Genomic DNA, 13,685 nt, shown 5'->3' with positions numbered 1-13,685 from the left:
ATCATAAGAGCACAGTGTACTACAGAAGAAAGGGACTTTAGCAGTCATTTTATAGATGAATAGAATGAGGGCCAGAGAGAAATGACCTACCCAAGGTCACACAGCTAGTTAATAGTAAAACTGAGACTAGAACCAGGGTTCCTAATATAATTCACTTTGCCATGATGCCTATAGAAGGTTATATATGTATAGAGTGCACCAAAAGTCACAAAGGGGTTTGATGTTTTAATAACTTTTTGAAAATTACTTTTTCTTTATTTCATATCTATGTATATATACATATATGTTTATGCATATCTTATATATACTGTAGATGATGCTATTATATTATAAAATAAAAACAAAAAGATAAAGGAGTTATTAAATACTGAAACCCCTTCATGACTTCATGACTTTTGACCCACCCTGTATATGGTAAGTGCTTAATAAATATTTGTAGAATTAAACACAGCATATACAGTGCCATCAATTGTACTGTTACAGGCAGGGGAGACATATTCTCTAATGTACACAGATACACATAAAGACTGTTAGATATTAATACAAACCCCTTTTGACCTAACTCTCATGCATCTACCGCATGGGGAGGACTGGGCTTATTGCCCTGTGATAACTCAATTCATTAGGAGGACAAATTCCAATGCTACATATGCTTTGTCAAAACCCTCATTACTAGAGGGAGGAATGCATAGGGACATGCTCATTCCAGAATATCAGGAAGAGATTCTGGTACACATTCTACTTAAGACTGCCTGCTATACTCCCTTGACTCCATTGGAATCTCATCATCCTGTAAGATCACATCGATCCTAAAACTCCCATCTTGGTCCTGCATGCCCTGGGGCCCCTCACCACCTCTGGAGAAGGTGGAGGGTAGACATTGGAGAGGGCCTCTCAGACCCTCCATTTAAGGAGGGCTCTGTGGCAGCCATCTTTCTGCCTCTCACCTAATGATTTTTTCCAGACTCTGTGATGGCTCAGCACTGGAAACCCTTCACACCCCCTTTTCAGCTTTTTCTTATGTGCTGTCTCCCCCATTAAATTGTGAGTTCCTTGAGGTGAGTGACTGTCTTTACCTTCCTTTATATCCTTGGCACTTAACACATTGCCTGGCTCATAATAGGCACTTAATAAATGTTTATTGGATAATATGAAAAATTGCTGGGGGCAGCTAGATGGCGCAGTGGTTAAAGCACCGGCCCTGGACTCAGGAGTACCTGGGTTCAAATCCGGCCTCAGACACTTGACACTTACTAGCTGTGTGACCCTGGGCAAGTCACTTAACCCCCATTGCCCCGCCAAAAAAAAAAAATTGCCAGAAAATATAGCATATAGGTGTCTTGGGGTAGAAGTTGGGGAAGGATGGAGTTGGATTAAGCCTAAGGGAAGCAGGAAACTACCATATCTGTGCCCGTATAGAAAAAAAGAGAAGAATCTTGGGGAGGAACCAGTGGGGATCTTAGCATTTTGTGTCATGGACCCCTACACACCTTTTCTCTGCATAATAGTTTTAAATAACTAAAGACAATCTTACATTTCAATCAGTGAAAATAAAGATGTAATTTTTCCTTGCCCAATTTCATGGAACCCCTAACATCTATCTATAGACCTCTTGGGCTAGTTCTAGGGTTAAGAACTTGGGCCCTAGAGGGACCCATGCTGCTGCAGGTCAAGTTTCAAGGATGAAGCTGGCAATGGAGAAATGTAAACTGTGTGATATCATGAAATGAACACTAGCATTAGTAGTTAGAAAATTTGAGTTGTGGACCTGTGACTTAGGAACTATGAGACTTACAGGGCAAGTCCTGTAACTTTTTTCAGATTCCTCATCCATAAAATAAAGAGACCACTCCTTGCCCTTTTCTGTTTATATGTACAGATAACATGGAATCACTTGGGAAACTGCTTTGTAAACTAGAAAGTGTTCTGCAAGCATAGGGAGGCCTTTGGAATGCTGAGTATCTCTACCTACACTGGGTCTCATTAGAAAATCTCATGCCTATTGTAAAGTCTAACAGAAGTGAATAGAATCACATACACAAAATGGATTACTCTTACAATTTAAATCCATCATTATCTGATCCATGAGTTTGGTTCTTTTATATGAAGGGAGACTATAAAATAATGTGACTAATTGTTTTTTAACCAATAGCAGTGAAACAAACATTTATAAATCATCTCTATGTCATGCATTGGGTTCTGGTTAAGATAACATGGATAAACATGACACAATTTCTGCCATCACAGACTTTACAATGAACATAAGCCATGTACAGAGATTAAATAAATAAATTAGGATCTTATAAGTACTTAAGAGAAGTATAAAGTGTTACAAAATCCAGTGAAGAATTCCTTCTGACTAGAAGGATCAGAGATGTCTTTGTGGAGGAGGTGATATTTCAGCTAGTTTGTGAAGAATGAGTAGGACAGGAATAAGCAGATATGGAGAAGAGGGCATTTCAGACCTGCAACAAATATGAGGAAATGCAGTGATGCAGGAAGTTGGAGAATGTATTCTGGGGATGGTGAGTAATTCAGGTTGTTCAGAGTATAGGGCTTATAGAGGAGTTTGAAATCAAGTTGGCTTTTTTCATGATTTTCTTGCATCACTCTCATTTCTCTTCCTAATTTTTCCTTAACCTGTCTTACTTGATTTTAAAAATCCTTTTTGAGCTCTTCCACAACTTGAGGGTCAATTCACATTTTTCTTTGAAGCTTTGGATGTAGCAGTTTTGACTTTGTTGTCTTCTTCTGAGTTTCCTTTGATCTTCCCTATCACCATAGTAACTTTCTATAGCCAAGATCTTTTTCTGCTGTTTGCTCATTTTCAAGTCTGTTTCTTGACTTTTTTTTTTTTGAGGCAATTGGGGTTAAGTGACTTGCCCAGGGTCACACAACTAGTAAGTGTTAAGTGTCTGAGGCCAGATTTGAACTCAGGTCCTCCTGAATCCAGGGCCGGTGCTTTATCCACTGAGCCACCTAGCTACTCCCAAGGCCTAAATTTTTAACATTAGCTAGTGTCTCATTTTTTGAGTGTTCAAAAGAGGACAGAGAGAAGGTCAGAAAGAATTATAGACAAGAAGAACAGGGTATAAGGTTACATGTTAATTTATTTTATATTTTTTTTTAAAAGCAAACTGAAAAATAGAGATTTACAGCTTCTTGTGAAGACAGCTTGGTGACCTAATGGATAGAGCAATGGGTCTGGAGTTAAGAAGATCCAAGTTCAAGTCTGTGCTCAGACACAAGCTGTTTGAGCCTATAAGCCTGCCCCAGTTTCCTTATTTGTAAAATGGGGATAATGATAGGCCCTTATCTCTCAGTGTTGTTGTGCAGAGGGAATGAGATGAATTTGTAAAGTGCTCTTTTTTGTTCTACTATGTATATAAAATGTCCGTTTTATTTAATGTATGCTAAGTTTAGAATGGTCAGCTAGGTGGCACAATGGAGAGAGCAGTGTACCTGGAGTCAGAAAAATTTGAATTCAAATTCAACCTCAGCCACTTACTAGCTGTGTGACCCTGGGCAAGTCACATAACCCTGTTTGCCTCAGTTTACTCATACATACAATGAGCTATAGAAGGAAGTTGCAAACCAGTCCAATATCTTTGCCAAGAAAGCACCAAATGGGAAACAAAGAGTCAAACATGACTGAAAATGACTAAATGACTAAAGAACAAGTTCAGAATAAATAAATAAATATAAATATATGTGTGTGTATATACATACACACACACACACACACATATATACATTAAATAGCCTATTATATATTCCAACTTGTTTTCAGAGGTAGCATCATCCAATAGTAAGCCAAGAGCAGGAAAGATCTGTGTTCACATCCTATCTCCAACACATGTGGGCTGAGTGACTGTGGATAAGTCACTCAGAATCTTATTGCCCCAGGCAACTCTCTGAGAGAGTGAAGTTTTGAGCATCAATCAACAGGTCTGGATTTTTTAAAAATTGGTTTTTACTATTACCCTACAAATTAGTAGAATATATATCTTCTTTAAATGTCTTCTTTTTTTATTCTTGATAACATTTGAGCATGAAAAATAGTGGAAGATCATGTCTTTATGTAATAAACTCCATTTCATGACATAGGTCAGTAGGGGAGAGTGGCAAGAGGACTTAATGCCTCTGGCAATGAAAGACTTGGGTTTGACTCATGCTTTGCCACTTACCACCTGTATGACCTTGGACAGTTGCTTAACTTTTCTGGAATTCAAGTTTTATAAAATATTGAGTTGGGAGTAAATGGTCCCTTCCAGAAACACCCTTAACTTAATTGCTTTCCTATCATCTTTTTAAAAAACAAAAACATAACAAAATCAATTTTCTTATTTTTCTGTAATTCACAATAGTAAGGAGCACTCAGCACTAGTTAGTTCTAGACCTGAAACTTCTCAATAGCATTAGAGTAATTATTGTTTTTTATTTAAATTGCCTTTTAGAAAAGTGAAGCAGTAATTGTTAAGTGTTTCTAACTAGATAGCTTAGAATAATGACTTTTATTCTTTTCCAAATTAATATAAATTAGGTGGTGCTGAAAAATTGGGGAAAGTAATTATCTCAACTGTATTGGTGGTAAAGCTTAGTGGATCCTTACAGAGGATGGAAAAGGTTTACTTCCTTAATACTTTAATAAAAGCATTGCTCTGCTTTTCATTCATTGCTTTTCATGCTTTGTTCCTCTAAGTAGATTTTTAGAGGCCTCAATTAGCATCTTTTTAAAAATTACTATTATTCTCAAAGAACCTTGTTTGCAAGTTTGTGTGTTGGTGTTTTTTGCCAGTTAACCAAAGTCAACTCTACAGTAAAAGAAGAATACTGAAAGAAGTTTGCTCACAATCATCCGTCTTAGAGAAAATATTGAATTTCTGTTTAATTTATAAATGAAGTTGTTCACTAATTTAATATGAGCCTTAGAAATAATTTTCTGATTTTAAAACCCATGGGACATTGTTCAGGCCTTATCACCTCTTACCTAGACTGTTCCAATTGCCTCCAAATTGGTTGTCTGCCTTAAATCTCTTTTCTTTCCAATCTACTTCCTCCACAGCTGCCAAAGAGCTATTCTTTTTTTTCTTTTCTTTTCTTTTTTTTTTGGTGGGGCAGTGAGGGTTAAGTGATTTGCCCAAGGTCACACAGCTAGTAAGTGTCAAGTATCTGAGGCTGGATTTGAACTCAGGTCCTCCTGAATCCAGGGCCAGTGCTTTATCTACTGCACCACCTAGTTGCCCCACAAAGAGCTGTTCTTAAAGCACAGGCCTGACCACATCAGTGCCTTGCTCAATAAGCTCCAGAAGCTACCTGTTGTCTTTGGGTTCAAATACACCCTGGTCTTTGGTATTTTAAAGCCCTTTACAACCTGGCTCCCACCAGGCTGATTTTACATTCTCCTCTCCGACGCTCTGTCCTGGGCCCTCTTCTCTACTCCCTCTATATTGTTTTACTTGATCTCATCACCTCCCAGGGATATGATTATTATCTCTATGCAGATGATTCTCAGATCTCTTTATCTACCCCTAACTTTTAGTTTTGTGTCTCCAACTGCCTTTTGGATGTAAAGGACTAGATTTTTCCTAAACATCTTAAACTCAACAAGACTAAAAGTGAACTCAGTATCTTTCTTCTCCTGCCCCTGTCCCCCAGCCTGCCACCTTCCTAATTTTTCTATTATTGTCATTGGCACAACCATCCTCCCAGTAACCCAGCCTACAAACCTCAGTGTCATTCTCAGCTCCTCACTACCTCTCACCACCCACATCCAATCTGTTGCTGAGTCCTATCTTCTTGTATATGCCCCTCTTCTTCCCTCTGACATGGCAACCACATTGGGGCAGGCCCTCATCACCTCACACCTGGACTATTGTCATAGCCTGCTGGTGGATCTCTCCCCACTCTAGTCCAGCCTCCATTCATTTGTCAAAGGGATCTTCTTAAAACACAGGTCTGACTATGTTTCCTCCCCTCCCCATCCTTCAACAAATGCCAGTGGCTCCCTGTAACCTTCAGGATCAAATATAAAATCTTCCATTTGGTTCTTCTTTCTTTCTTTCTTCTTTCTTTCTTTCTTTTTTTTCAGGGCAGTGAGGGTTAAGTGACTTGCCCAGGGTCACACAGCTAGTAAGTGTCAAGTGTCTGAGGCTGGATTTGAATTCAGGTTCTTCTGAATCCAGGGCCAGTGCTTTATCCACTGCTCCACCTAGCTGCCCCTTCCATTTGGTTCTTAAAGCCCTTCCCAACCTCAAAGCCCTTCTTAAAGCCCTTCCTATCTTTTCATTCTTCTTATGATTTACTTGTCTGAATCTATTGCTGCTGATCTCCTGGCTGTTCCTTGCACATGACACTCCCCCCTCAGGATTCCAGGAATTTTCATTGGCTGGCCTCTATGCCTGGAATTCTCTCCCTCTTCATCTTTGCCTCCTGGCTCCCCTGGATTCCTTCAAGGCCCCACCAAAATCCTACCTTCTACAAGAAGCCTTTTGGGATCCCCTTAATGCTGGCACCATCCCTCCATGGATGCTCTACAGAGTATTCTCTATTTACCTTGCAGATACATAATTTTTACATGTTGTCTCTACCATTAGACTGTGAACTCCTTGAGAGCAGGGAGTGGTTTTCTACCTTTGTTTTCTCATTCCTCAGCCTAGTACCTAGAACTTATTAGATGCTTAATAGTGGTATTTAATAATACATGCTTATTGACATGATTCCAAGCTCTCTATGGTGAAACCAATCTGGCCTTTTGCTGTTTCTGGCCCAGGGAATTCCATCTCCTATCTTGGTGCCTTTGGGAAGGCTGCTCCCACCCTCCCACCCCATGCTTAAGACATTCCCTTATCACTTCCATCTCTTAGAATCCCTAGTTTTCCTTCAAATCTCAGCTCAAATGTCACTTCCTACTTTTGGCCTTCCCTGATTCTCCTAAATGTTAGTGCCTCATTACAAAATTACTTTGTATTTGCTTTGTGAATATTTTGTACATATGTATTTATGTATGTATCTCTCCTGGGACAACCTAAGCTCCTTGAGGACAGGAACTGTTTGATTTATTTCTTTGCATCATCAGTGCCTGGAACAAAGTAAATACATTGCAACTGCTGATTGACTGAGTAACAAATACTTTATAACAAATGATTGATTGAATGCCATGCTTTCTTCCAGAGATTCTTTTTTTAGTGAAAGTCTCTTTCCTGTGTGGTTTGAATGGGGTCCTATGGCCAGAAGAATTCTCCAGGTCATTTCTAGGGCTAGGAGTCTCTGTTTAGCTCAACGTTCAAGTCCTCTATTAAGCAGACAATGATTAAACAGACCTTGCCAGGAACTATGTTAGTGTCCGTTTCAGTTTGGAGAATTCTCCGGCATAGAAAAGATGGGATGGGTGGTAAGTCGTTGTTGGAGGGGTGCTGGCTGTGCCAAATGCTCATCGTTAGACCTTCTTTTTCACAGGCACTGTGGTGTGCAGTAGCAGATGGGCATCCAGGATGGTGCCAAGAGGAAAATTTCCCAACAGTTTTAGGGATGTGCATGGCATGTGTTCTTTGCAAAGACTCGGCAACAAAATATGGTCATGTTAGCCTTAAGAGCTGTGTTTATTCCTTTTGGCTTTTCATTTCCCCTTGCTTGTGCTGTGTTGTAAAGCTTCTTTTTTTCTCCCTCTGCCATTTAGGCTTCTCATCTGTCTTTCCAATTAGAAACCAAAGTGCAACAGACAAGATGCATTTTCCAAAATAAGACAACCACGTTTTACAACCATGAAATGGGGTAAGTGAGCAGCTCAGTGCTTGGACACTCCTGAATGAAGCTGTATAAACCCACTGAAATGGGAGCTAGGATATGAGCTGTCCACCAGCACTAGCCAGTGACTGGGATACTTGCATCCTCTCTTCACGTTTTCTAATGGTCAAGTGGTGTTCATTTAGAGTCTTACTGTGTCAACTTTACAAATTTAGGCACTATGTCTTTTATTCCCAACTCACTGTAATCAAATGAGATAGAATTTGTAAAGCAGTTTACATGCTTATTCCCTCTGTGGGAGCATTTCATGTTTAATAATTATTAATGCTTCTGGACTAATGCTGAGTGACAAAACTTCCCTGTGGATTTGACTCCGGATTCACTTTTTATTAAATCTGCCGTTAGACTAATAGATACTTTGTATATACTATGTGTAATTTTCAGACATTTTACTATGAGGTAGTGTCCTGGGCAGTGGGCTTCACTTTTACTGATGAAAAAAATCAAATTTGAGCTGATCTGGACCTTAGTAGTCCAACTGAGGAGAAACAACTGAGACGTAGAGATAATTTTATATCCTAGGAAAATAGATATAGAGTTGTAATGGACTTTCAAGACCACCCAATACAACCCCCCTCAATTACAGATGAGAAAACAGAGGGTCAGAGAAGTTGTGACTTCCTCCAAGGTCATAGAAATTCAGGTTAGTAAGTGGCCAAGTCCTCTGACCCCAAATCTAGTGTTCTTTTCTTTGTACTCTGTGCCCTCTTTGAAGGATTATTTATTCTTTTGGCCATTTAGAAAAATACTAAGCATCCTGGGAATGGTGGCCTAATGAACCAAATACATCCACCAAAATGAGACATTTGTTCCTTTCCCTTTTTTGTTGTTCAGTCATTTTTTTCAGTCACGTCTGGTTCTCTGTGACCCTATTTTGGGTTTTCTTGCCAAAGATCCTGGAGTGGTTTGCCATTTCCTTCTCCTGCTCATTTTACAGATGAGGAAACTGAGGCAAACAGAGTTAAGTGACTCGCCCAGGATCACACAGCTAGGAAGTTTTTGAGGCCAGATTTTAACTCAGGAAAATGAGTCTTCCTGATTCCAGACCCAGCATTATATCAAATCAAAACCAGTATTTGCAAAAGGATGTACTTCTCCATCTAGATAGATTGTAATGACCTATTGGAAGGCACAGTAATGATCCCTTTATTCAGAGTAATATAGCTTGCAAGTTATGGGGGTTTCATCACAGAAGCAAAGCACAAACCCCTCTGTTTTTTGTTTGGGTGTCCACATCCTGTACTTTGCATAGAGTCACAGTTCCTACAAATTTCTGGCTGCCCATGTAGATAAGCAAAGTGGTCAGCCACGGGTCAAGTGCCGGAAACATTGCAAAGCTGGCATCTGACTCATCAACTTAACGGGGAATTCACTGCTTCTTGGGGAGTTGAAGAGTATTTGAAATACTGAAAAATTCTTGTGGGTAGTACATGTAATATGTAATATACTGTTCGTGTGTGTGTGTGTGTGTGTGTTCTCATTTCTTTGTGCTTTACTAATCAGTTTTACCTGAAATGCATACTAGTGAATTTGAGTTTGACCAGGTTCTAACTGGAAAGGGGAAATGCATAGGAATTCCTGTTCTTCTTGAGCCTTGTGAATCCCCTTTCCCTTGATTGGATTTCTAACAACTTAAATTGTGCCAGACTCAAAAATCATAATTAAGCAAATTGTCAAAGTGAAATCTTTCAAAATATTGCCACTTCAACTCAATCTCTTTCTCATTCCTGCAAGGCCCAAATATCTGATGTCGAAATATAAGCCTCCAGAGGAATATATCTAACCTACACATGTAACCTTGGTTCATGGCTGGGAAAAGGTGATGAGGGATGATTCTGCCACAGCTGAACAAGAGGCAGCATGCAAAGGACATCTGCTCCCAATGTTGCTAAACAGGGTTGAAGGTACAGTAGGCAGACACAATAATTGGCAGGACCCACCAAATACAACCCACAGTGTTAATTTAGTTGATTCTTCTGAAGCTGCATATGCATCTATAGACACAAATATATGCATACCTATACATATATGTGCATATATGTTATTTATATGTGTATGTGAATTTAAATTTTTAGATGAGTTTCCTTTTTTGGCCACTATTATCATATCAGAGTCCTTGGACCTTTTTGTCAATATGTTGAACTATGTAGCCTAATGCCCTAGAAAACTGACTGAGGTTCAAAGAAATCAAAGGATTATAGATCTAAAGTTAGAAGGGACCTCAGAGAACATTTCTTCTAATCCCCTCCTTTTATAGACAAGGAAACTCTAGTCCAGTTGGTTAAAGCACTTGTCCAAGATCACAAAGTGAGTAAGTGACATTGATGGATCTTAACCCATGAGCTCTAACTGTATCATTACCTATCTGTACAAGGACAGTAATATAAGGTATCTATTCTTTCTCTCAAAAAATATTTTTATTGGGGCAGCTAGGTGGCACAGTGGATAAAGCACTGGCCTTGAATTCAGGAGGACCTGAGTTGAAAGTCAGCCTCAGACACTTGACACTTACTAGCTGTGTGATCCTGGACAAGTCACTTAACCCAAATTGCCTGACCAATATATATATGTGTGTGTGTATGTATGTATGTATATATGCATATATGTGTGTGTATATATTTATACATATACATACATACATATACATATATATATATATTTCTTTAAGTATTTCCTAACTACATGTAGAAAAGTTTTAACATTTTTTTAAATTGTGAGTTCCAAATTCTCTCCATTCCTCACTCTAAGGAAAGTAATTAGCTATTGATTATACATGTGAAGTCATACAAAACACATTTCTATATTAACCATGTTGTAAAAGAAAACGCAAGGGGCAGCTAGGTGGCACAATGGATAGAGCACTGGCCCTGGATTCAGGAGGACCTGAGTTCAAATCTGGCCTCAGACACTTGACACTTACTAGCTGTGTGACCCTGGGCAAGTCACTTAACCCTCATTGCCCCACCAAAAAAAAAGAAAAAGAAAAAAGAAAACATGAACAAAATAAAATAATAAAAATAAAGAGGAAAAAGTATGCTTCTTCAATCTCCAGTCACAGTTCATCTGTTTTCTTTCTGGGTGTAGAAAGAAGGCTTTTTTTTCTTTGAGAATCCTTTGGAATTGTTTTCAAAAATGGTATTGATTAGAGTAGCTTAGTCTTTCACAGTTGATCATCTATATAAAATTACTGTTACTCTGTATACTGTTCTGGTTCTGTTCACTTCACTTTGTATCAGTTCATATAAGTCTTTAGTTATTTTTTTTTTTCAGAAACCATCCTGCTGTCATTTCTTATAGCACAATAGTATTCCATCAAAACAATACGCTACAGCTTGTTTAGCCATTCCCCAATTAATGGGCATTCCTTCAATTTCCAATTCTTTGCAACCACAAAAAAAGAGATGCTATAAATATTTTTGAACAAATAGGTCCTTTAACCTTTTCTTTGATCTCTTTGTAATATAGGCCTAGTAGTGATATTGCTGGGTCAAATGGTATGTTCAGTTTTATAGTCTTTTATAGTCTTTTGGACATAGTTTCAAATTGTTCACCAGAATGTTTGGACTGGTTCACAATTCCACCAACAGTGAATTAATGTTCCAGTTTTTCCACATCCCCTCCAGCATTTATCATTTTCCTTTTGTGTAATGTTAGCCAATCTAATAAGTGTGAGATAGTATCTCAGAGTTGTTTTAATATTTTCATCTGACTATTGATAGCTTAGATTCTTTCTTTTAAAAATTACCTGTTCGGGGCAGCTAGATGGCACAGCATATAAAGCCCTGGCCCTGGATTCAGGAGTACCTGAGTTCAAATCTGGCCTCAGGCACTTAATACTTACTAGCTGTGTGACCCTGGGCAAGTCACTTAACCCCAATTGCCTCACCAAAAACAAAACAAACAAACAACAACAACAACAAAAAACAAACAAGAATTGCCTGCTCATATTCTTTGACCATTTATCAATTGGGGAATAGTTCCTATTTTCATAAATTTGGTTTAGTTCCCTATATATTTGAGAAAGGATATGTTTTTCAGAGAAACTCAATGTATAGACAATGGAATTGCCAAATAGCATCTGGTCCTGTGTACAGTGCTTGCACAAGGGTACCCTGTAGTTACTTTCTGATCAGTTGCCAGGTCCCTTTAATGCCTCTGTCTTGGGAGCTCCCAAACCTGCTGCTCTTTATGTCACCACCACCTACTTTGATCTTTTATTGGCTATGCCACTCCAAATTGAATTTGAGGGGTTATTTTGAAGTCATTTAGAGGGAAATGTGGAGAGGGATCAGCTGAGTGCTTTCTCCACTCCACTCTACCATCTTGTCTCTGCCCCCTTGCATGTCTATTCTTTGAGATACTTAGGCCTGAGTATGAGTCACATGAAGCCATGCCAGTGAATTGATTTTTTTGTGTGTGTGAGGCAATTGGGGTTAAGTGACTTGCCCAGGGTCACACAGCTAGTAAGTGTCAAGTGTCTGAGGCCAGATTTGAACTCAGGTCCTCCTGAATCCAGGGCCAGTGCTCTATCCACTGCGCCACCTAGTTGCCCCTTAGTGAATTGAATTTTGATTGCTTTTACCATGAAGGTATTGTGATGCAAGGATAAATTGCCCAGAAGTTTCCCAGAAGATTAAGGGAATAATTTTCAGATGATACTAAACTCTGACTTTGCTTCATCAGTTTTAGGGCATGCAGAACATGGATCTCAGTGAAAAGTGATCTGAGAGAAGTTAAATCTGCCCTTTTCCATGAAATGCTCCTGAAGTCAGATGACCAGGATTGGATCTCTCCTTCAAACATTTACCAGCTACATGACCTTGAGCACCGATAGTTTGGGATGGCTGATACTCTATAAATATGAATTGTTAACTTTCTTGAGTCTCCCCCTCAGGGATAATGTAGTACTTTGTTTTATATTTCTTATTCATTGTTCTGATTGTCCATAAGTGTCTAGAGCTGCCCTGATCTGAGGACTGCTCTACAACTCTAGTCTTTTACTCTCTGGGGCTCCCAAGGTCCCCATCCTGGAGCTTTCTCATGTATGTGGTGAGGTGGGAGTGGTTGGGGGGAGTTGCACTCTTGCTGCTGCTGGACCTATAGCTTTCAATATGCGTTTCTGCTATGTCATACTGAGAGGCCAGGTTTTCTTGCTTGCTGATGGCCCCTTTTCCTATTGCCTTTGGAGTCTTGGATGACTTTTTATACAATTATTGTATAGAAGAAGTCACTTGCTATATTTTTTCAATAGATTTTTTGGCCCTTATTCATCACGGTGCAAATTTGATCTTTTCCCCCCTAGATTAGGTATGTGGAAACTGGCAGTCTGCCTTCTTGTCTAGACTTTCAGTAGGACTCATATTTCTATGTGTAGCTATATTCACTATACATAACACAAAACAAGCAAAAGTTAATAGTCTTTGATTTTCAAACCAGTAGAATGTTTATATATATATATATATATATATATATATATATATATCCATTCATCTTTCTTTACCTGATTATGCTTAATGGATGGTATTCATACCTTAACTTATTATTAATGGTTGTGTTTTTTTATGAGTGTGAAAAATGGTAAGAACACCGGTTCATCTGGAATATAGGATGTAGGAAGGGGAATAATATATGACAATTAAGAAGGGTAGGTGGGATTGGGGTTTTGAAATGCTTTATATGTCAAACAGAGGAGTTTATATTCAATCATAAAGGTACTTAGGTAGCTACTAGAATTTATTGAATAGGGGCAGCTAGGTGGCGCAGTGGATAGAGCACCGGCCCTGGAGTCAGGAGGACCTGAGTTCAAATCCGGCCTGACACTTAACATTTACTAGCTGTGTGACCCTAGGCAAGTCACTTAACCCTAATTGCCTCATAAA

General features: G+C 39.0%; 1 protein-coding gene across 5 annotated transcripts in view; it reads left to right on the top strand.

Moving 5' to 3' along the window:
* The window catches only part of RAB27B (RAB27B, member RAS oncogene family), a 223,370-nt gene that overhangs the window by 102,427 nt on the left and 107,258 nt on the right, over nucleotides 1-13,685 (top strand). For 3 of the 5 annotated variants that reach the window (XM_043976779.1, XM_043976778.1, XM_043976783.1), the window contains one exon: nucleotides 7,679-7,773. The exons of the other annotated variants lie outside the window; for them this stretch is intronic. In XM_043976779.1, coding sequence (XP_043832714.1) covers nucleotides 7,769-7,773 — 5 coding nt within the window. In that variant the 5' untranslated portion in view covers nucleotides 7,679-7,768. The remainder of the gene's footprint in view (nucleotides 1-7,678; nucleotides 7,774-13,685) is intronic. 5 annotated transcript variants of the gene reach the window in all.

The sequence above is a fragment of the Dromiciops gliroides genome, chromosome 1 (assembly GCF_019393635.1).
Source record: "Dromiciops gliroides isolate mDroGli1 chromosome 1, mDroGli1.pri, whole genome shotgun sequence".
Classification (NCBI taxonomy): domain Eukaryota; kingdom Metazoa; phylum Chordata; class Mammalia; order Microbiotheria; family Microbiotheriidae; genus Dromiciops; species Dromiciops gliroides.
The sequence above is the reverse complement of the archived record's forward strand: the minus strand, read 5'-3'. Positions and strand labels throughout refer to the sequence as shown.